The sequence below is a fragment of the Dromaius novaehollandiae genome, chromosome 3 (genome assembly GCF_036370855.1).
Source record: "Dromaius novaehollandiae isolate bDroNov1 chromosome 3, bDroNov1.hap1, whole genome shotgun sequence".
Taxonomy (NCBI): Eukaryota; Metazoa; Chordata; class Aves; order Casuariiformes; family Dromaiidae; genus Dromaius; species Dromaius novaehollandiae.
In genome coordinates, this window is record NC_088100.1 from 125,810,069 (window position 1) to 125,833,548 (window position 23,480).

A 23,480-nucleotide genomic window follows, 5' to 3' on the forward strand; every position below is an offset into this window, starting at 1 on the left:
TGAAATTTAATAGAAATATGATCTGGCATGTGTGTTTATGTATAAAAAATTACAAGTGTCTTTGATTCATTCTTAATGAACTTCTAAATTTTCCCTTTTTAAAAACATATTAGGAAAACCTTTAACTTCATATTTGCTTATTTATTTATTCAATTTAATTTCAGTCTTGCATTTAAGTATCTGCTATATTCCTCAAAATATTACAAATAATATAACCCAATTATTATTACTTAAAATGTTTGTGTACTTAAAGCAAAATATTTTAGTTAACTATAAAACATATTTGATATTCTAATTACAAGAATCTCTTGGAATGAAACCAGAACGTAAAGGGTCAGCTCACTGTAATTTTCAACTCTTAAATGAATTTTTAATTATAATATAAGCAGCAGGTTCCAGTGAATTTTTCTTAGCAAGGTATCAACACCTGCAAAGGAGAAAAATGAATGAAAGTATCGTCATAGTCTTAAATACACCAGCAGAAATGTTCTACTCAGTCATGAGCGAGATAAACAAAAGCCGTGAGAGCCTTTGATTACCCAAATGCAATGTCAAATCACAAGACATACTGACTTTATCTCAAGCACTAAGACTCAAGAGTTACTGTCTAGCTATCCACTACTGTTCCCACCAACAGGAAGTCACCCACCTGGGGCAGCATGCGATTTTCCTCCTCCAGCTGTCTTACTCTTGCCTCCAGCTGCCTAACATAGGACAAGGTTGATTCTAAAATTAAAAAGAAAAAAACTCTTATTATCCACATAGATCTGCTTGTGTATACTAGTGTCAGAGCCTGTGCCACATTCTGACTGGTACTCACAGCAGACAACTTCTCTTAAAATTCCCTTAAACATGTAGCTCTGTTCCTCTCAAGAATGCTGATACTAGAATTAATCCAATTCTTTGTCACTTTTGATTCTAAACTACTGCACTTTAAAATAATATTTAAAGTAGTCCCTTCTCAAACAAAATAAATATTACAGAAAGGCAACACAGACTTGATTTCTTCTATCCCATACACTAAGCTCTGTGAGACTGTACAAGAGTAATGCACTACTCCACAGGATCACCACCGCAAAACTCAGAAAGAGAAGACTCTCTTCTGCAGAGAGATGCAGTCAAAGAGGTCCCTCCGCACCATTAAGTGGAGGTCTGGTGCAGCACATGCAGACTTACCATGCAAGCAGTGATCTAGCCTGCAGGGAATACCGCAGCTAGCCAGCATGGAGGCAAAAGCGATAGCCTGTGCTGGGAATCAGGTGTGTTGTCATGGCTTTAGCCTGTGCTGGTAACCAGTACCAGAGTCCTGAGAGAGCTCTGAGCCTGGCTGATAGCATGCACAACAGCCTGAGAAACATCACTGCTTACAGCTGTTATTCCTCATGCAGGCTAGGGCAGAACCACACTAGCACATGCTCTCATAATGCTACTTTGCTTTGTGGGCTTGGCTGCAGAGCAAAATCCTGCCTACTCTACTCAATAGTAACATCACCGGCCTTCATAAGATAATTTGATTGATTGCGGAGAATAAGATTTCCCATGGATATGAGTACTGAAAGAGCATCCGAATGTTTCAATCAATGGTCTTATTTCCCACTGGAAAATGAGTCACAGTCTGTTCTGTTCCCAAGAATTTAGCATAAGAATAGTAGATCCAAGATCCATTGCTAGAAGCATCTGAGAGATTTCCTATCATGCATTTTTGGGGGCACACAGAAATTCTGCCATTAAAATACTGTACCTAGAAAAAATACATGCCTGAGAAAGTAGTTGGTCACTGTAAGAGAAAAGACCTGTTCTCAATACAAAATCACTGCTCTGACTCTAGTACCTCCTCATACTTAGGTGGAAGTCCACCATGTATTTACTCCTGACTCTAAATTATCAGATGAATTTGTGTACCCATTTCTTCTGATATCTAAATCACTGTGCCAGCCTGCCCATAAAATAAAAGTGACAGGACATGAGGTGTCACTTACTGCTCTTGTGAGACTGCAGTAGGCTAAAATATGCACGCACAGATAGTGCATGTGAATTTACAGAACATGAGGACAATAGACAGAAATTTGTCAAAAATGATTACTGCACAGGAAGGCATTGGATTAAAAATAGCATTGTACAACCAAAGGGAAAGAGGTAATCTGAGGTTCTATGTGCTCTGTGGCATAACGATTTTCATAGCTAGTGATGGGTGCATCTCTGGAGAGCTGCTAAGCCTGGTTCAGATGAGCACTTAGAAAATGAACAGCTTATTCAATTAACCATATACGACAGGGTCCCTCCCATCAAATCAGCTCCTTTCCCAGCAGTAGCACTTCTGGGAGGAGCCGTAGAAGCTTCCTCACTATTATGGCCATTAGTGTTGGCAATAGCTCCCAGCACATTTCTTTTCTCCTCTCTCTTGTTTTCTACAGAAGACGGGTTTTTGTGGAGCCATCTTTTCTGAGGGACTGAAGTAGGGGCTTTCCTCAGCACTAGCAGTCTCTAAATTTGTTGGTTACAATTCTGGTGCTATGTTAGCCTGGGCATCAAGTTCACGTTCAAGTCCAGCTTCCCACATCTGATTATCCACATCTGACAATACACTGACTAATACCCCAGCTCTGCCCGGGTGGAAGCCAGCCAGCTTTCCTGGCCCCAAAACCCATGTGCAGGGTTGGGACTGATTTGCACATGCAGGCACAAGTGCCTCAAGCTAATCGGATCCACAGGCCTCAGCCAAACCTAAGCGCAGCTATAAAAGCCGTATAATATATCCCCGACTACCCCGTCAGAGCATGCCATGCTCACCAGCTTAGTTCATGCAAGCTCCCTTTTGGATTCCCCTTAACTCTGAGCCTTTTTGTCATTTTCTGTGTTACCATTTATTAGTTCTGTATATGCTGCATAGCTCTTGGCAAAATTTGCCTCTCAGTTTTATACCTTCGCTTATATGTTGGAGTCTAGAGCTGAGATGTCTGCTGCCTCGAAAAACACAGCTCCGCTGTCAGTTTGGAACTTCACAATGCCAGTTCATACCAGCTGAGGATCTGGTCTAAAATCTCCTAGCGTTTTAACCCTTTTAAAGTGTGAAACCTTTATTTAAATTTCCTTTTGTAATCTAATTAAAACTGAAAATTAGGTCAGCTACCAAAGGCCTGATCTAGCAAATCCTTATTTATGTGAGCATTCATGATGCATAGGCTAGATGCATATATATTTCAGTATCTGTTAATGTATTTATACTGTGATGCGATGCATGAGCTTAGAGAAAAAGATGAGTGGAAAAGGCAGTCAAGAGCATAAGAGAAGGAGGAACTGAAAATATGCAAAGTGAAACACTGTCACCAGTGATGTAGACAGCAAACCATCCCCAAAAAGTTGCATCTTAAAAGTATTTACGGCAGGGACTATAAAATCCATCTATTCTTAACTAGCCTGGAGACCAGTAAAGAGCCCTAAATAAAGAGCAGATCTTAAACTGCCTGCCAGAAAATGGTCACCTGATGTCACTCCCCTTGTTGTTCCAGGAAAATTTTCACATGAAAATTAAACAGGTTTAAACTGAGTCAGAATGAACTGATGATCATAATGCTTTATTTTTAACAAGAATATGTATCTGACCTGAAAACAAATGTCTCCCAAAGTCAAGGAGTACAGAAACGTAGCATCTCCTCATAACATTACTGTTATCTGACATTAAAGCATTTTATAAGATGCTACAATATATCAGGCAATCACTGCTCTGAAAAATAACCTGCACAAACAAGATTTTCTTAGCTGACGTCATTAGTCATAAAACCTTTTCTGTTTTATCCTTCCCAAGTAGATTTATTTAATATTTATAATTTTCACAGAACTGCAAGTACACATAAAAGCCCTGCATTACTTGCCAGATCTTAAATTTGAGTAGTAGACTGCTTATATACAAACTTCCAAATACAGCTCTAAAGTGAGCTCCTTCTGTCTAAAATACAAGTAGTAAAAAACGGTATTTGTATTAACACTATAAAAGCTCTAGTATTGTATTCTGAGTAACAGCACAAAACTGTTAACTGTGTTGAGATCAAATGCATACTCAGATAAAAACAGACAATTAATTTGGGTCAACATCTCAACACGATCTGACCACAGAGACATGACACCGTGGTAGCCAAATTACTAGTTTCATCAGCTATGGGCTTCCTGGTTGCATTATTTGTGCTCCTTCCAGTCTTCCTTTGCTAAGCAGAAGTTTTACTGAAATAACAATTTTCAACAATTTTCATTCTCACAACCAGATTTATACTGAATAAATTAATGCTTCTACATTAATGCTCCTACATTATATTACTATCTATTAAAGATACTCCCATTCCCCATACCTCTATAAAGAACTCCCATTCTCATATTCTTTCCCAAATATTTCTTTATACATTGCTCCTTTGGGATACATCCACACTGCTAAAGTCACCCACTCTTAGGCCAAGGGGTTCACAGTGGCTCTCACTGACACCAGTGTGGCCTGCCCAAGTCCACGCTCAGCAAGATTTTTTGCCCCTATGGCTCTAAGCCACAGATCCCTGCATGTTTTCTTCAGTGCAAAGCATCTGGAATAATGTGAGGAACGTGTCCCATCTCACCAGAATGGTGTTTTTAAGCATGCAGCATGGTATATATGTGGGACATGACATGAGAGAGCAGGAGGTGTACAAGGTGTGCTGGGAAAGTGTTAGAAGATCACGCAGGGTGAAGGAAGCTAAATGTGACGTGGTCTTGTCCATAATGCCACTAGAAAGCAGTTTCTAGAATAAAATATCCTTAAGTTTTGTCTCAGAGAGAACTAATCAGTTTACTCCAAAAAAGAGCTTGTGAAAAAGTAACTTACCTGCAATAAACACAATCAGAAGACCAGGAGCAAACCAAGGAGCTAAGTTATATGACTACTAATTTACTGTTAGTGTATTCTAAGTCTTACTTCAGTGACAAATAATACTCAAATTCATTTGATCTTTCCAGTGGATAAAAATGGAAAAAACTTTGCAGTTTCACCAAATGAACTTCCACAGTTCAGTTTCCCATGCTCTTAAGATGACTGCAAATATGATCATCGTGCAGTGCTTCATTTCAGGAACGAAACTAAAATTCTTTTCCAAATTATTATAGAGACAGTAATATCTTGCTTTTAGCGAAATTCAGTGACAATCCGTTCTTTCTCCATATCCATCATTCTAACATGTTATTAGAGAACATCAATATTTATGTAGCTGATCTCTTTTTCTTTTGACATCCACACTCTTGAAGCGAGTAGATATTCTGGGCTTATGTCAAACTTTATCAGACCCGTATGTTGCTGCTGAGGGCAAATTTGTGCCTTGGCTTTATCTATTTTTGTGTGTCTGTGCCTGATCTCACTCTATTAAATACCTCATAATGTTCTTTAAGCTAGATTATCCTCTGCTATTTTAGAATGGTTGAGGATGTCGCATTAAATTCTAGCTTTCTAAAGACAGTTTCCCTTTCTTTCTGTTTTTTTTCCTCTTTTTCTTCATTTTTAGGCTAGTATTAAGATGGCATTGATCCAATGACAAGTAAAGCCAAAAAAGACCCTTCTGTTCCACATCAGGGTTAGCCCTGAGGACATGCATGTGAGCCTGGCTCCCTTTGGAGACCAGCCTTCCTACCAGCATGCTGCTGGGGTGCTTCTGCCTACGCTGCAGAGCACGGCTGGGCGAGAGTCCCCAGCACGCAGGCAGCCTCCCACAAACAAGCTTTCACATTGCAGAGCTGCACACTCCCCTTCTCTTCCTTTTCTGCACCTGCCCCACCAATCCAAGTCACACCAGGAACAGACTCCCCACACCTCACAGGAGAACTCACCTATCACCTATCTTCCCCAAAGTGTTCCCGGTCCCCACACTTCAGCACTTCTGGCTCTCTGTGTTCCTGACTTTCATCTGCTCCAGCTGGTGCCAAGGCAGGGATCCAGCACGGCAGGATAAGCTGCTCCTTACTGTAGCTCCACTCTTCCAGTGGAGATGGTGGTAACATTTTAGCCCTTCTTTGGAGAGTGCACTGCAACGCAAAGAAGCCAGCCGTGCTGGGCAGCAATGCGGCAGTGCTGAGACCCCTCCAGCATCCTGCCGTTGTGAATTCCCCGTGGTAAATGGGGTCAGACGGATGGGGGCAACTAGCATAAAGCCTTGCATTGCCCAGGCACTGAGATGACGGAGGCTGTAGAGATACAGAAACAGGATGCTATCAACTCGGAGCAGGCTACCTTACCAAGGGACCTGCTACTAACCAGCTGGTACTAGCAAGTAAAATGTCAGTTCTGCAACACTAGACTTACATGAAGTTATTAAAAAATGAGCCTCCCTTAGGAGAGCACAAATAGCCACTATGCCTGGAATAATATCGGAGGTTGAGATCATGGGTTACTCAAAGCATGCTAGGTTCCCAAACTCCACTCGTATGTTCCTCACAGGTGCAGGCAACCCAATCAAAGCAAAGGACACCAGCTGATGGTCTTGTGGACTGAGTGGCCTTACACGATGGTTTGTGATCACTGTTGCTGATCGTACCAAGTCTCATGACGCCAAGATGCTGAGCAGGTCTCTTGTTTACCCACTTGGAGAAACAAGGTCCTTTCTTCCCCTCCAAAGAGAGTGGTAGTAGCCCCACAGTTTTCAGGTATTAAGAAGATAACTAGGAAACACAACTGCCACCATTGGGGCAGGTACCACCACTTCTACCATCACAAAATTTGAGCAAAGAAGAAGAAACACAATGTTTTTGGTACCACTTTTCCCAGTCATGAAAAACCACTGAGGAAAGTGATGCAGGGCTGGGGATTGCAAGGCAGCATGCTCTGGCAGTTTACAGGGTAACTGATCTGTTCATTTTTCTGCAGCTTATGTGAAATTGCATATATTGGATAATAAAAGAGCCAACTTCTGCTTCTCTTATCTCTATTACAAACCAAATATAACATTGAAAAAAACAAATTATTAACAACATTAAAACATACCGAAGTAACCAAAAATATTTGGAAAGCCTGCAGGCTTCAGTCTACAGTATTCCCCAGGCCCATTTCTGAACTGGAACAGCTGCAGCATATTCCCCTCATACTTCCCCTGCGGAGCTTGACTCTGATCCTGTTCCAAGATCCCGATTTTTGTTAGCTCTGTCCTTGTCATTTCACCTCCTCATTTACTAGAAGCTCCTCTAGGGCCTGCTCTTCTAGAAACTGGTGTGCTCCCCAGTCACGCTGATTTGTGAGCTCTGCACTCAAGCCAGCAGTTCAAAATCCCCAGAGTAAGAAGCATGCAGACAAGGAGTTGTTAGACTCACAGTCACTACCCTTTACTATGTGACAGACATCTAAGTAATGCACTCTCTTAGGCAGACATCTATCCACCTGATCCCACTCTCCCACCTCGAAATATGTTAACAGGAACATTTTTTTTTCCAAAAATCATGCTCCCTGTAACCTCCATTCTCAGAGCAATGTTTAACCAGGACTCCAATATCTTCTTCCAGCCAGCTGATGTGACATTCTCTTAAACAGGCTGGTAAAGAGAAGATGAGCGGAGCAGAAGATGTGTGGGAACTAAGAGAGCCAACACTGATGAAGTTGGCGTGATCTAGCATGTAGTTTCTGGCACCTTGGAGGTAATGGAAGTTACAGAGACAAGGGTTTACAAGGGTGATTACAAGGTACAGGCAAATGTGGGATAGCACTGGAGAACTTCCTAAAATATGAGGTCCTCTACCCAGCTATTAGCTCCTTGTGAAACAGCTAGGTCAGAATCCCATACAAAGCAAAAACTCAAGGGTTCAACCTATACTTCCACTTGTTCAAGTGAGCTTGGGGACCAAGCACAATAAGGCAAGTAGAAGGGATATTACCTAATGCCATTATATTTGACGTAAAGCAAGGGTAAGAGATGTAATACCACTAGTACTGACATAAGCTCAGAAAATAATCCATTAAAAGTGCTTTAACTCAAGAACTAAAACTCTGTTTTTCTGGATTTTAAAAAAATGTTGATCCCAAATACACTCTCTGCAAAAAAATAGCTCTCTGCAAAAACTGACCACTGCGTATCTACATACCTCCTTTTGATTAACTCTAAACAATAAATCATCAGTGCAGAAGATACTAGTTGCTTCACTGATGTTAAAAAAAGTTTACAGTCTCTTAACTTTGAAGAAAAACTGTACTACAGTGGATAAACCAAGCAGACAAGCCACAATAACTGAGAAAATCTTCCAAGCTGAAAATACTTGGAGGCTGGAGGTATTACAAGAAAAGTAAAATACTGTTCGCCTTGATCCTAGGCATTTACTTATGGGCACTGTTAGAGACAGAATGCTAGGCCACACAGAAAGCTGGTGTGGAGCAGCAGGCTGTCCTTATGGCCAGAAAATGGAAGAACACAATTTCATGAGAATGCAAATATCATCTTGGTTCTGTTAACACCAACATTTTTGCCTCCACTAGCTCAGCTCTATTTGGTATTCATGTTTCTAAAGGATTTTGCCAGAATCTGGACAGCTCCTGTCACATCCTGATATGAATATTTTAAACATTAGGAACACAAACTGCCAACAATTAACCTCAGCAAAGAATTTAGCATGTTATGTGTAGTGATACATAGATGTACAGCAATAAAGGTTCAGTTAAGCCATATGCAGAAGGGGTCAATCTCAATGGGGAAAGTCATTTATTATGTTGCTCTTCCTACACTGTGTTGAAAGGAATACAATATTTGCATATCAAATCAGATTTTGGTCATTCAAATCCACACTCAGCATCCTGCAATGAAAAGTAAATAATCTTTCAATAAATGGAAGATGAAAAAACAAGGCAGTACAAGGGTTATTCTAAACCCTGCTGTAATTAACTGACAGCTCCAACCATTTATGAAAAGGGTTCTGTGCTAACTGGGGAGCAGATTCAATGACATGCAAAGTATCTCCCTGTCCTATAATTCCTAGTTGTCTGAAATCTGATGTAATTACTTCAATATTAATATTCATAACTAAAGCATGTTATTACTTCAATCCATCCCCTTTCAGCTACTTTGAATACAAGAAAAATCCCATTTACACCACCTACAACTCTAAAGTTGGTTGTTACTCAGTACTTACACTGCCAGTGTCCAATCTCCTAGCTGAAGGATTAGATGACCTCTGAAGGTCATTTTTAGCCCTGTCTTCTATGATTTTCTATTATGATTGCACAGCTTACGTAACACTCCTACAGAATAAGTGCTAGAGAACTTCTTTTTAAAGTGCAGCAGAATTCCCCTGTAACCCAGCAACATTAGGATTAGTGCTATCATGTAGAGAGAAAGAAGTTTGCCTAAGGCAAAATTTTATTAAGCTCACCAGAATGTTTAGCAGCTATTTACTAGTATGGCACATAGTCTCTGAAAGTTTTGTGACAGCAAACACTACAGCATTAGCATTAAGATAGGGTTTGCATTTCTCAGTATTGCTGTTGTCTGAAATTCTCCCACCTCAAAGTAGAGCTTTCTTGTGATTACGGATCCAACACTTCTTGACTTTTGCCTATAATTAAGAATCTAATTGACTAAGCATAGATAGTTCACTGAGTATTTCAAAACTGAATCCTAGCACAGTGTAAAACTTACACATGCTAATTGAAACACCCAGAATGCAACATTATCGCTTCCACCAAAGCACTTAGTTTTATTTCTCAGGCAGCATGTGCCATGCTTTCTCTTTTCAGAACATATTAGACATGGACACATAGTAATTAAAATCACCTCTATAATCACATATTTTTACCCAGATTTCACATGAAAGTAGTATATTCTCAGTAGCAGCAGCTTTAGTTGCAAATTATCTCTATTTATTACACGGAAAACTTAATATTTCTCATTGCCCTGAGGCAGCTCTAGCCATGTCTTCAATGATTCATTGATGCTGCCTGACTCAGATTGTCAATGCATTTGCATTTGTCTGGATTTAAGTGCCACTTTGACACCGAAGATTATGATACTCTGAGCAGGTCTGTGTTAACCAGGCGGCCGTGCACTCGCTTCCTCCGCGTCGGCAGGCAGGCATCGTTCTGCTTCAGCAGCACACTTTGATTTTTGCTTCTGCTGAGGTCATCAAAGCAATGCCCCTGAGATCCAGTCTAAATCCTCTTCTCATTCACCACTTAAATGCTGCCTGTGACAGGAGCTATTAAAAGTATAGAGTTGCTTCTCAGTTATGTTCAGGATAAGCAGATTCAGCTTAAAAACTTTGTTGATTTGGGTCTGTATTTGTTGGAGGTTTTGTTACATGTTTAACCTTGGGGTGCAACAAAACTTCCAGCTGAACTCATCTACAAAAAAGCACTCATTTAAAAAACTCTCATAGCAAACCAGGATTTCACTAAAAAAGTGAACCTTAAGAGCCTAAAAACTACATCAGATCTCAGACTAGCTAAGGTTTTGCTCCCTACTTGTCTGAAGCTATCCACAACACTCTTGCTAATAGCTGGATAATACTGTCACACTAATGGGCTGCTGTAACTCTAACCTTGGTTTGTTTGGGGGGTTTTGGACACTAAAGGTGACAATGGCAAAGCTTTTCTTCCTGGCCTGCTTGATATCCTTTTAGCTCCACTTCAATCTGTGCTAAATGCACCTGCCATGTTATTGATGAAAACCGAGGAAATCAAATCCATTATGCTATTGCTAAAACCTCTCCCACTGGCTGTCAGCTTGCTCTGGTATTGATTTTGTGTGTTTCATGATTGGTAAAATCCTTATCGGCTCCACTTGCTTAAGTGATTGGTACATCCCGATGCCATCACACTCATTTGCTCATTAGGAGTGCTTCCCTGACCGCACGCGCATCCCACCAGGCTTGAAATGCCGCAGGAGGAGAGGGGGGGAGAGGTGCTCAGTGCGCACCATGCAAAAGCAAAGGAAAGGCTGGAAAAGGTAAGCTTGAGAATAGCTTCACTCAGTGAAGGGAAGTAGATGAGGGCATGGACTGGCCTAACAGACAGCAGTACTAACAGTAGGAGAAGATTGCCGAATGGGACTAGCCACTAAACTGAAGGAGAGACTAAGGACTAGCTCAGAGATATAAATAAGGGAAGGTTTCACTACTACGCATGGAAAGAAACCTACAAAGAGCCATTTCTGCCACATGCCAGTGCCTTCTGCCTGCTTTGACTTGCATCTTGCAATAAGCGGCCCCTTATTGAAAAGGCCCTCTGCAAACAAACTAATAGCGCAAAATCACGTATGCCTTCATGGCCCCACAGGCCGGCTACTGAATCCCACAGACCCGCTTTCAGCTCCTCCCAGTTCTGCTGTGCCTATGTTACAGGACCATTTGTGGTGCAATGCAATTGAAAAACAACAAGCAAAATATAAAAATATATAAATATATAAAAAACAAACAAGCAAAAATATAAAGCTTCGTAACAACAGCAATACTAATGCAAAAGGCAGAGGACCAGAGGGTCGAACGGACTGAGGTGCTAAGTACATGCGCTTCAAGGCCCCTCAGCATTCCCAGAGCTGCTCACAGGTGCTAAGAGCTACCCTTCTTATCAAATACTAAAATTTAAATATTAACATTTATATTAACAATATAAACATTTTTCAGGCTGCAAGCCATCAGATGTGGAAGAAACATATAAAATGTAGAAAAGTTAGCTTGGTTGGGAATTTCAGTATTGATACAATAAGTTCTAGTTAACAATTACACTGACTTCCACTTGAAAGTCTGTAATGTGGGCCAAAGCTGAAAACTACGTCTCCAATAATATTATATCACATAAAATCTATGAATCATTTTTATGCTCGTCTACTTAAATTAGCAGGCAGTTATCCAACCTGTACATTCCCCATTTCATGGGTTACTATTTGTGTCACTCAAAACCAAACTCAAGCCACTGAAGAATAACACACACTTTTTCTTGCTAAAACTATAAAATAGATGCCAAAACTCACAACAGAAATCAATAGCCACAGGAATATGTGGAGGAACAACCAGCCCACACTCTTACTCCTTGGTAAGTCATCTGCTTGTGATTTCAGTGAAACCAACATTTCATATTGTGGGTTTGTTTGGGGAGAGTTTGGGTGGAGAAGCAAAGGCTAGAAAGGATTTCTTTGCTGCTCAGCCCATTAATTCAATTGGACACCAGGGACTGCAAGTCTACAGCGGCAGACTTTATAGTATCGTCCGCAGACGGCAGCGCACAGCACGTTGCATAGGGGAGACCTTTGCTGATGCCTGGAAGTCTCTGTCCGCGCAGAGAAGTCCCCAGCGAGCCAGCCGCGCAGGGCAGGGCTGCTCCAGGCACCGATACGGCGGGCAGCGGCCGGCGGGAGCAGGCAGCCAGGGGAGACCATCTCCACGGCCTGTTTTGCCTGTGCCAGAGCCTGGAAACCATCCGATCACAGCTTCCAGCGCGACGTGGGAGGCCGGCAGTGCCACAACAGCAAGCACGGTAGTAAAACCACACTCTCAGGCTCTGATTTCAGCTCCTTGGCTCACTTCTGCTTTGCCGCCTCTCTCCATTTCCCACGATGGAGACATCCCAGCCCCTCAACTCTGAAGCAGCAAATTTCCTGTGCACAGACTGTGCTATGAAGCCTTGCATAAACTCTACCAAGGAGACAACACGGTGGCAAAGGTCCCTTTCAGGCAGCTGAACCCAATGTCTTCCACGTTCAGAGGAATGCAGGGACACCTGATCTTCAGGGGAAAGCGCCATATAATAATTATCCAAGAAAAGATATTTGGATTTAATACAACTATTATCTGTTAAACTGTGCTATCCCGGGGGTACAGGAAAAGCTGCTGAAGGGGCTAAGAATCTTTTACATTCACTTCTAAACTAAGATGTGCAAATTGACACCTGTCACATCAAAGATGAGAAAAATCGTGAGAGCTTCCAACACCTTTTGGAATACCCCTGAACTGCATTATACAGCCCTAATACAACCATTTTTCATGCTTTTGTGGTGTCCCTTACTTTTAAGTGTTCTAAGCCACCCTTGTACTAAAGTAATCTGAACTGCAGAAAGGCTTTCAGTGTAGGGTATGCTAGATAAGAGAGCAGCATTTACATTTAGTAACTATAAGAGGGGTAATAACAGTCTCAGCTGAATGAAGAAATCAATTCTGTAACCAATGTCAGAGAGGAGAAGGAAGAGGAAGGAAATAACAAGCAGAATGCCAAGACACTAAATTTAGATCAGATCTTATTCCCACTATGCAAGTATCTGCAGACAAAGAACCTTAACATTTGGAGAGTTTCAATTACAGGTCAGACATGACTTAAAACTCAGAATTAAAATCCATGTCTCAAGTAACAAGGAAAGCTTCGGTGGCAAATAGTTCTTAACACACACATCAAAATACATCAAGCTATATGAATCAACCAGGTAAATTAAAAGACTAGTATCTCAGATACTCTTGCTGTTTATATAGTCTCTCATCTAAATGTAAAAGTAAAAATATAACAAATGTAAATATAAAGTTGGCTCTGCCATTTGATCTCAATCAATGCTCAATGAACAGAATAGAAATCCTCCTATACCCACCCATCTCACACACACACATACTGCAGATGCCTACAACGAAATTTTACAGTTCTACATTAAAAAGCCAACACAGTATGCCATAAAGGAGAGAAGGAATTCAACATATTTACAGAATGCTTACACTTTATTTCTATATAGAAAGACTTCAGAGTCTTTTCACGATACTGTGGCTATGAAATAAGCATATCCTAGTATTTTATGAATGATGAGGGGCATCATCATTCAAACACACATACAAGATTAATTTATTAGGTAAGTAATGATTAATTGCAGAGATTTTTCTCAGTGATATGTTAAGTCCTTACTGAATTCTCAACCATATAACAGGAGAGAAAAACAGAAAAAAAAGTTATTTGGGTTTATTGCCAAAGCTGTAAACATTTCCAAGAATGTCTCACTAGCTATGTAAAAAGCTCTGCCAATACCCAATTTCATATTGGAATAATGAGTCATACTTTCTAATGAGCACCAAAGCTAATTTTCAATTTCAGATCTGGGCATTTTTTTCCTCACAGCTACAAACTTCTGCCTTGATTACAAGGCATGCCAGGTAGCACTTAACAAGACGACGTCATGGAGCCCACGGCTCTGCGCCCTGCCTGCTTCTGGGAGCGGTGGATCTCATCGCTAACTGGAAAGAGAGGGCAAAGGGGGGCATCCAGGCCTCTCACCTCTAAAAACAAAGGATTCCAAACATCCAGCAGGTCCATGTGGCTGCAGGCATCCTCTTGCCCAGGCAGACTGCTTGCATGACTGAGATGGCTGTATCTGTAGCAGTTAGCACTCAGCAGCGGGAAGCCATCTCCTCCCAGAGGCAGTGCATCAGCAGGAGTCACTAAGTACAGCAAGCCACCACCACAGAACCAGGACGCTTCTCCACACCCCCACGTACAGGCCACTCTTCCTCCTCCTGCCGCTGCTGCATCAGCTAAAGGCACTTCACCTCTGGTACCTAGCTGGGAACAGGACATCCACATCCCTCCTTCTAAGAAAAATCTTTTCTCAGGATTTCTCTAACCTTTCCTGATAGCCTCAGTTTATGGCTGTCACCATGAAGGTGAAAAAGAGAGGCAGGATATTTCAGAACAGGACCTGATCACAGATGACAGCACAGTAATTCTGCAGAGCAGTGATTCCAGTCCGTACACATATGGTACCTTGCAAATTTTGCTAACCCAGTGGTGGGTATCATAAAAAGAACTGGGAGAACATACTGCCAAAAATTGTGAGCATCTTATTACTGGATGGATATTTAATGGGACACACAATGGGGAAAACTACAGGGAAAAAAAGGTCTCCAAAGTAAAGAGAAGCTATATTTATATGCCTCGGAAGACTGAGTAGGAGCACTGCTGTGATGAGGCAAGAGCAGATGCTGTGCAACTGCTGGAGGCAGGCTAATGTGGGCAAAAGCAAAACAGATTAAAAATTATCAGGACAAAAGAGGTTTTACGACTAATTTCTCTACATCAAAAGTGATCAACATTTGGGATGGGCTATCAAATGTAGCAAAAGATGTTGTGAGATTAAATAGGTCCCCTAGACTGAAGCTACCCTCTTGCTTCCCATAGCCCATTAAAGACCCATCATATAATAATGACTTCTTGTCCCTGCTGACTGTGATCAAATTTGAAGCAGAAAGATGACCATTTCATAAAATGACTCCACTGGCAATCTCAGCACAGAACCTAACTCTGAGGAAAAATCCATTTCATGCTGGCAGCTACCTGATAGTGGAGGAAAAGGCTGTAGAGTCAACATGTCTTCTGTAACATTTTTATTGGGGTGATTCTAGAAGGGAGTAATAAAAAGATGTATTCAAACTACACATCTTTTAAGCCAAAATCTGTCAGTACAAATGTCACTATCCACAGACACCCACATCTCCAACAGTTTGCCAGGCTATCTAGTTTGAGACAGCCTGGGCTGTTTCCTCCTAAGCTGGAACATCCATGTCTCCAGATGAAATCCATGGGAGGGGAAAAGCTTAAGTCATTTGGAGTATCAAAATCTGCTTCTGGTCTGCTTCTGACAAGAGACTTATTTGCCCTGCCCATGCCCAGTGTGTCACAGAAAGTCCATGATGAAACAGCAATCAAACAGTAGGAAGTATCAGCTCATCTTTATCAGCTACATGAAATCTTTCACCTTGCCCCCTCTGACCATCTCCCACTTCTTTACTACATTGAGCAAAACTGACTTACATTTGCCTTTCAGGCACTTTGGGTTAGGTTATGAAAAAGGAACCAAGGATCACTATGATGCAGAAATGTATCTTGACAGCATATTCAGAGCTGATTCAGCAGCCTAAATGTCCAGCTCCAGCCAAAATCAGTGTGTTACTAACCTACTTAGGCACTTCAGAAAACTCTGCAAATTCCTTCTGCATCTTCTGAATACCTTAAAAAATCTGACCTTAGGGGTATAAAAATGACTGTACCAGAAAAGATCAAGCACCCACCTAACCTAGTATCCTGGCTCGGCTTCGCCTGTTTATTTCCTTAACTTCTGGAAACCTGACCCAGTATCTCCGGGGTCCTGAGAGGATGCTGAGCTTATGTGATATTTCAGGGAATCTCTGAGCAGCCATTGCTTCTTCGCAAAAACTGTTTGGATAGTGACTGCCACATACAGAAGAGACTTTAGTGCTACTTGCTAAACCCTGTAACGTAACATTTTGCGTGTGAGCTCTGAAAGGAGATTCCAGCTTTTAATTTGGGCACAAAGTCTCCCTGAAGAGTTCATATGACAGTGAGGTATTGAAGGCGAGATTCACAAAACCCATCTAGAACTACCAGAACTACTTTCAAGTTAGCTAATGTGTGGACAAATGTGGGTTTCAAAACTCATCTTTCTACAGGATTTAGGCACCATTTCCACATTTCCCTATTCTTATGGTCAGACACATGCGGTTCTTTCCACTCCAACATATTTTTCCCTGTCCCATTGCTTTTCCTGCCTTCTCTAAGATCTCTATAGCTGTATCCTACACTGCTGCTGCTGAGTGCTAGTGGTAATCAAAGACTGAATTTCATTTTGTGAGAGTATACAAATATAAGAAATAAATCATTAAGTAATTCAGACTAATTACATTTGAGAGATGCATAAAACATGGAAACTTTGTTTTATCAGGGCTTCAGAGGAAACCAAATACGCCACATAAACAGTTTGCTAGTTTCTCAGTCCCTTTTCACAGACAATTATCTCAGCACAATCATCATATGTTGCTATTATATTAACATGGTGCTGATTAAGGCACTACTTCAATAATTTAAAGGAAAAGTAATCTCTAGTAGAGATAATACAAAACGGCACACAACTCTACTGATAGGCTGCACTACACACATTTATCTGCTTTAATGCTTTCAATTTAAGGACTGTTCACATGTGTGATTTTATCTGTTTTCTACTCTCACCTTTTAGTGAATTATTCCAACATCTCTTGGGAGTTGCACTGTATAAAAATATTTCTTTTTTTTCTCTTTGGATCTCAAATTGTGGCCAACAAATACTTTTTTTCCAGTAACTACATAGTAATGTCTTAAAGTGTAGTTGTTGAATGTACAGGAGTTGTTTATTATTATTATTATTCCTTCAAAAATAAAGTGCATTACATCTTGGGTAAATGACCTTTCCCAAAGCTGTGACATTCTGTTTACTGCAGAAATTGTCTTCTCGCACCTGCAAGGGTATCTGCTTACATGACCCAAGATGCCATTCAGTGACTGTGCCTACGAACGTGCTGAAGCGTGACACCACTGAGAAGGTCTCGTTGGTTTATCTCAGAGTAACCCAGGGGTTGCACATGCTCTGCCAAGGCTTCTGTTCAAACACCTCCTGCCTATCCAGCCAATATAGTCAAAACAAATTGATCTACACTGGACCAGCAACATCTCTTTGGGAATCTCCACTGTAGCCAAGCTCACGTGGATGCTACCAGCTGCCACCACCTCTGCAGATCTATTTTTCAAGAAGGTTTCAGTAGCAGAAAGGTCATTATGGAGAAAACAAAGCAACCTGAGGCTCAGGCTGTGTGAAAGCCCAGCCTGCAAGTGTGTACAGCCATGCTTTGCTGGACTGACAACTCAGTATCCAAACGGATACTGAGAATTATATGGACTTAATCTTATTTTTTCCTGAACTCTGGACCTTTTATCATGAAAGGCTTCAAGAAAAAGCTTCAAGAAAAGGCCTCGTTCTCTACTCACTGTGAAAGTACTGAATGGGCTAACACTTAAAAATGTGAAGAAGTGTTAATGCTTTAGAGCACTCCATTTCTTGTAGTCCAGAGGAGTAAGGTCTCATCCTTTTGTACTAAGCTGAGCAACAGGGTTCAATTTTGAAGAGATAGATAGCTGATTTTTCTAAAGCACACGTGCCATTTCTATGCTTCAATTATATCCAGCTACTCCTTCCTTAATTGTATTCTTTGTCAGTCTTTGTTCCACAATTCCTTTTTATCTTATTATAAGGGTAGCAAATTATCACAATGAAGGAGAGTTTGTCACTTCCAGGGTGTAAAGCTTTAACTATACAATTTACAAGCACCAAATGTTTAGAATAGACAATGGATTAAGCTTTCCAAAGCACCTTGGTGACTGAAAACCTAATCTGCAGCTTCCCAAAGACATCTGGGTGGTGTGGTTGGTTTGCACACCAGGCACTCAGCATTTTTAAACATCAGATCCCCAGAACTGGAGAAATCACTAGTCACTCTTGAGTCTGTTCTAAAAATTTTGTCATCAAGGACTGGACTACCATATACTTGACTACATTTAGCAGCACCTTACAATACAAACAGGCTTTCCATGAGTGTTAGCGAGACTGTACTATTTGAAAACGCATTACTAGGATCTTGGTAAATTGCTAGTTATTAAGACAAGGTGCTCTGGGGCACAAGTGGGCAGACAGCATCCTCCATGTGCAATGACCTGGCTTTGTCTGTCTGACCGTGCTAACCATGTGTTAGCAAAGCCTGGAGGGGGCCCAAGGAGGATCAGCCAAGATGCTCATTAAGAACAATGGCTAAAATCCTACACGCGTTCTGTAAAGTGTCCTTCTGCAGATCCCCAAGAGTGCCAGTACTTCACTAAATATTTTCCAAGGGATATGCATTCACTCAATCATTAAAAACAGGCTCTTTCTTTGTTATAAATTTAGAATTATTTTATATTTCTGGAAAAAAATAGGGAAAAAACAAAAGTGAGCAGGGTGTTTCATCTAAATTAAAGACACATTGGAAAAGAAACAGAAGGTTTTTCAAAACACCCAAAAGACTGTGAGGAAGCCCCAGAAATAGAAGCCTTTACGCCAGAATGTAAGAACTGGCAAGGGTCTTGCTTGCAAAGCTCCTGCAGCCAAACGCCCATCTGGTGTAAATGCAGTTACGTTAATCTACATTAGACAAGGATCTGATCTTCAGCAATTAAATCTTATTCATCAGACAATTCTGCTACCACTTTGTTAAGCAAACTGAAATGTAATCACAGGCTTTCATTCAGCAACTTTAATTCTGCAAACCTCAAATCTGAAAAACAGGTCCAAATGTCATTTTCTCTGAAGTACCACGGTTTTATCAAGAATATCTTTATAAACAAATATTGGATGAGCCAAGCATATAGCGTGATGGATCCTTTTTACTTTCTGTGAGTCATTTCAGAATTAGCAGCACACATCTATCAGTGCTGGCACAGGAGGGTGTAAGTGCGTCTCCCAAATCAGAGACAGCTGCTGTGCACCAGGATACACCTCCCAAACCCAGCAAATGGTGACTGAGCTTGACTTGTCTTTCACTTTCCCTTAGTAGTATATCTGCAATGTCTTCACAGCAAAACCAGCTGAGATTTCCTAAGTCAGCATGTTCAACACCCAAATGCCCATTTCCTGGTCAGCATAACCGATGTCTCAAGTGATCCCTTAAAGGCTGCCTAGGTCTCAGGAGAGCAGGGGCCGCAGCTCCCTCAGGCTGCTGCTGTCTGCCCCGTTGACAGCCATTCCACTGATGCGGCCCTCCACCAGTACTGGTGGATCTAATCCTTGAGCTTCAACACAAAGGGATAATCCTCCCAACTGATGAGGTTAATGAAGTGCTCTCACTCTACTAGAGGTCCATCATTTCCCAAACGTTTAGAAGAAGGATTCAAATATACTTATGAACAGCTCTAAATATTATTATGCAGAATATCTTATGCAGAACTGTCTATACATCTTTGTTGCCAGCTTTGCTATAAACAACCCAGCAAGAGCATTTCTGAATCTGAACTGTCTATTAAATACATAAAACTATGCTACACAGCTGTTTACTGGCTTTGCACCTTCTCCTTTTGCTATGTTTCAAGCACCATTTAATTCGATAGGGATGCAATCAGTCAAATACAGAGAGTACTCTAGAACATGAAAATGATAAATAAACAGTTACAATGATTCTGCAAGCTTTTAAACCGTCTTATGCTTTTCTTTAATCAGGGATATGGTACTCTGCTCAGTTGTACAAGGGGCTTCAACATCCTGGCAAAGCTCAGAATGATCCATGGAGCATTTAAACACGAGAGCTATCACAGCTGCTTCTCTGCATCATCCTAATGAAACACAAATATTTTAAACAAGGTCTCCTCTGTTTATTTCCTGATTATTTCACTAATGGGAAAGCTGTTTATGTATTTTCTTTCCTCAAACATGTAAATAGTTGAGCAACGCTTTTGGTTACAAAAGCTGTTGGAAGCTGCGATGTCCTTCACGTTGAGATGTAGACACAGCAACTCATTACGAGTCATTCTCCCCGCCGGGAGCAGGGAGATGGACTGTGTGAACTCCTGAGGACCCTTTCTTGCCCCATGCAACATCAGGTCTGTTCTGCTACAGTTACACAGCTTCCTAAATGAAACAAAACCTCAGTCATCAAGGACTTGCAGCCTAAAGAGAGAGCTCCCAACGCATTCCAAAATCAACAATAGATCTATTGTAATAGACACTGGAAGAAAGAAAAGGATATATTGATTTAAAAACCCCTTATCTTAAAGCAATAGTTGTCCCTCTGCTGCTGTTCCCCCAGAGACAAAATGATGAGACAGACCTCAAAAACGAAGACTGCACATGTTTGTGCATATGGGTGCAATGTGAGATTCTTTTTATTTGCTATATGCATTAAAGTTATTAGGAATTTATTCAGGTTACACTCTGAAGGTTTTCTTGAATAGGATTACAAGGACTAAAAAATTGCTCCTTCAACAGGCAAAAAGACAGAAAAAAAAGATTTGTGCTCCCAAGCTGAGGATTTTATGAGTGGATGCCATGGTGCAGTCATAGCTATCATGTCTACTTGATTAATTTTAATACTGAAATTGAAATACAAAATTTTATGAAATAAAATACATTATAGGAAAATAGAAAATACTGATATTTTACTCTCCCAGCAACTGCAAACTAGGAATGCATCTCCTGAGACTTTCTAGAATTAAGACAAAAAGGTACAATTATTCTCAGAGTCCTGTGCAATGAAAGACATACGTGACTGTAAGTATACATGGAAGGAAAGCCCCAAGTAGAAAAATGTCAAGGGAGAATTACAAATCAGATTATATTACATACATAAAACCACTACAATTCATGTTAAAAAGACAACGAAAACAGACTACTTACTATTTTATCACACAGGGATGAGCTCAGCTACTATAGCGCTGAGGGCAAGGAAGGCAGAATAAGTCTATAAAGGAGCTGTCCGGGTGGCTGTTGTAACAAAAAGCAGACAACATCCTGAAAATTTTTTAAAAAATTTGAGAAATATAGAGAACCTCAGAGTTCTTAAGGCTAGAAAAATGCCATTAAAACAATGCAGCCTGGCTTCCTGCCTCACACAGACAAAGGAATCCTGATAAGAACTCCGGGAACGTCTGGTTTCCTTTTTCATTGCTGGAAGTGGATATGGTCAAAAGGAGGCTACGGGTTTTTTCCGCTGCAGAAAATTTTGACAAAAATGGAAAACAATTTGATCAAAATTAAGGTTAAGAACAACATTTTTCAGGGCACTCACGAAGGACGTAAGCGTAAGATCTCAAGTAATAAATTATTGCAGAAGGGTTGTATTCTCCAATTTTGTTTCCGTGCTATTATAAAGTATGACGACCAGTTTCAATCCATTTGTATTAAATCCTGTCATTTATTTGGGCAACCTCGCTTTGATGTTCAGCCACAGAAAGAGCAGAAGAGAACATACTTGACTCAACCTCCTTAGTTTACATCATTTTTACACAAGAAGGAAATGCAGCGTGCTCTAGTACATGGGCTGCAAATCCACACTCCGGATGACGTACCAGTGGCACTTCCTCCACTCACCTGGCTCCACTTGCACATAGGAGTAGATACCACAGCACCCAGATATTTCCTGCTACAGTTAAGTGTCACCAACGCCCCAAAAATGGAGAGAAATCTTACACAGAAGACGAGCCCCAGCAATTCACCACTGCTATATCCTAGGCAGTAATAACCGTCTTCCCTCCACAGTGGTTTAACAGAGAGCTGCCCCTCACTCCTGCCTGGCAGCAATTGAGGCTTGCAATTCAGGGGCAGGCTTGGTGCAGGGCTTGTTCCACCGGCCTTGTACAAGGCAAGCTTTAGCTAACGACTGTTGCTCACGAACTCAGCCGAAACTTTCAGAGACTAAAAAAACCTCAACGCTCGGGATGGGAGACTATGAGGAATCTCCTTTCCTCCTATTCTTCTAATAGCTGCAATTATGACGTACGGATTCCAGTTGACACACAAACAACCTCTTCCTGGAAACCTGCCAGTACCTCAGGAAAATTATAAGCTTGCCTTTCCTGTAGCATAAACACATTTCAAGGAGGCTCAGTAGTAACAACAGTAGCTGAAGAATTATCAGGCAGAACAGACGCTAAACGCTACATGCCTCTCCGCTGACAATTGTCAGCACCGTCGGACTGGTGTGCACTTTCCAAGGAAAACTGCATTTTCTCGGACAGCTGAGATTACCTTTTCTTGAGTATCCGGGAACTAATGCCATCAGGAACTGAACTCTCTCAGCGGAGGGGCAAGTCCCATCATTTTTCATTAGGCAAACACAGAGTTTTGTAAACTAAAGCTTTTGGACAGCAAATGGAGCTAGGGGAGTAGTGATCCAAATTCTGCCTGCTTTGTTTGCTGCTTTTTTTCTGGTTTTAAGTCCTGCTGTTACAAACGGGCAGAAGAAGAAAAGGCATTTGACGCATCTCTCTAAAATGCTTCATAGGCTGGAAAGCTGTAGCAAGTTGATTTTTTTTTCCCCACATTGCTATATCTTCTTGTTCCCCCATCTGACTGTCACAAGCAAGTCTGTAGACAGTGTCCTTCCAGCTCAATGACTCACAATATCCTTAGGTTTCGCTTTGATTTTTTGCTAAGGGAATGCTTGCAGTGACAGTCTACATAGTTGGCTGAGTTTTGCTGACAGCATTTGTTATATCATGACTAGAGACCTAGCTCTGTACACAGCATGCGGGAAGACAGAATTTATACTACATAGGACAGCAAAAATAAAGTGCTATGGTCACAAAATACATGTGGCAACTAGAGAGAGGTTATTAAAAGGCCACGGGCTTTCTTTTTGTTAGAGTGAAGTATTTCCTCTAAGGATGATTTGAAGGGTTAAATTCACTGATCAAAACTACAACAGAGTTACACAGAAAGTTAAGCTGGCATTTGACATTGGTACTGGAGATGTGCAGAAAGATTTGGTTTCTGTATTCCACACAAAAGGAGTTGTTACAGGCTCTTATGACAGAGAGAGAGCTCTTGATATCACTGCTTTGTTTTGGTTTTCTACAAATTAGTTCAAAATGCTTTAAGAAACAAAATCTGTATTTTCAGTGTTACCCACTCTCCCAGGAATCCTTACTCCAAGCATTGCTTCTCACAAGCAAAGAAAAAGTCCAAGAT

The 23,480-nt window shown here is 41.0% G+C and overlaps 1 protein-coding gene across 5 annotated transcripts in view; it reads right to left on the reverse strand.

Annotated features, from left to right (window-relative positions):
- The window catches only part of CCDC85A (coiled-coil domain containing 85A), a 105,122-nt gene that overhangs the window by 20,772 nt on the left and 60,870 nt on the right, over positions 1-23,480 (reverse strand). For 3 of the 5 annotated variants that reach the window (XM_026099275.2, XM_026099271.2, XM_026099273.2), the window contains exon 3: positions 650-726. The exons of the other annotated variants lie outside the window; for them this stretch is intronic. In XM_026099275.2, coding sequence (XP_025955060.2) covers positions 650-726 — 77 coding nt within the window. The remainder of the gene's footprint in view (positions 1-649; positions 727-23,480) is intronic. 5 annotated transcript variants of the gene reach the window in all.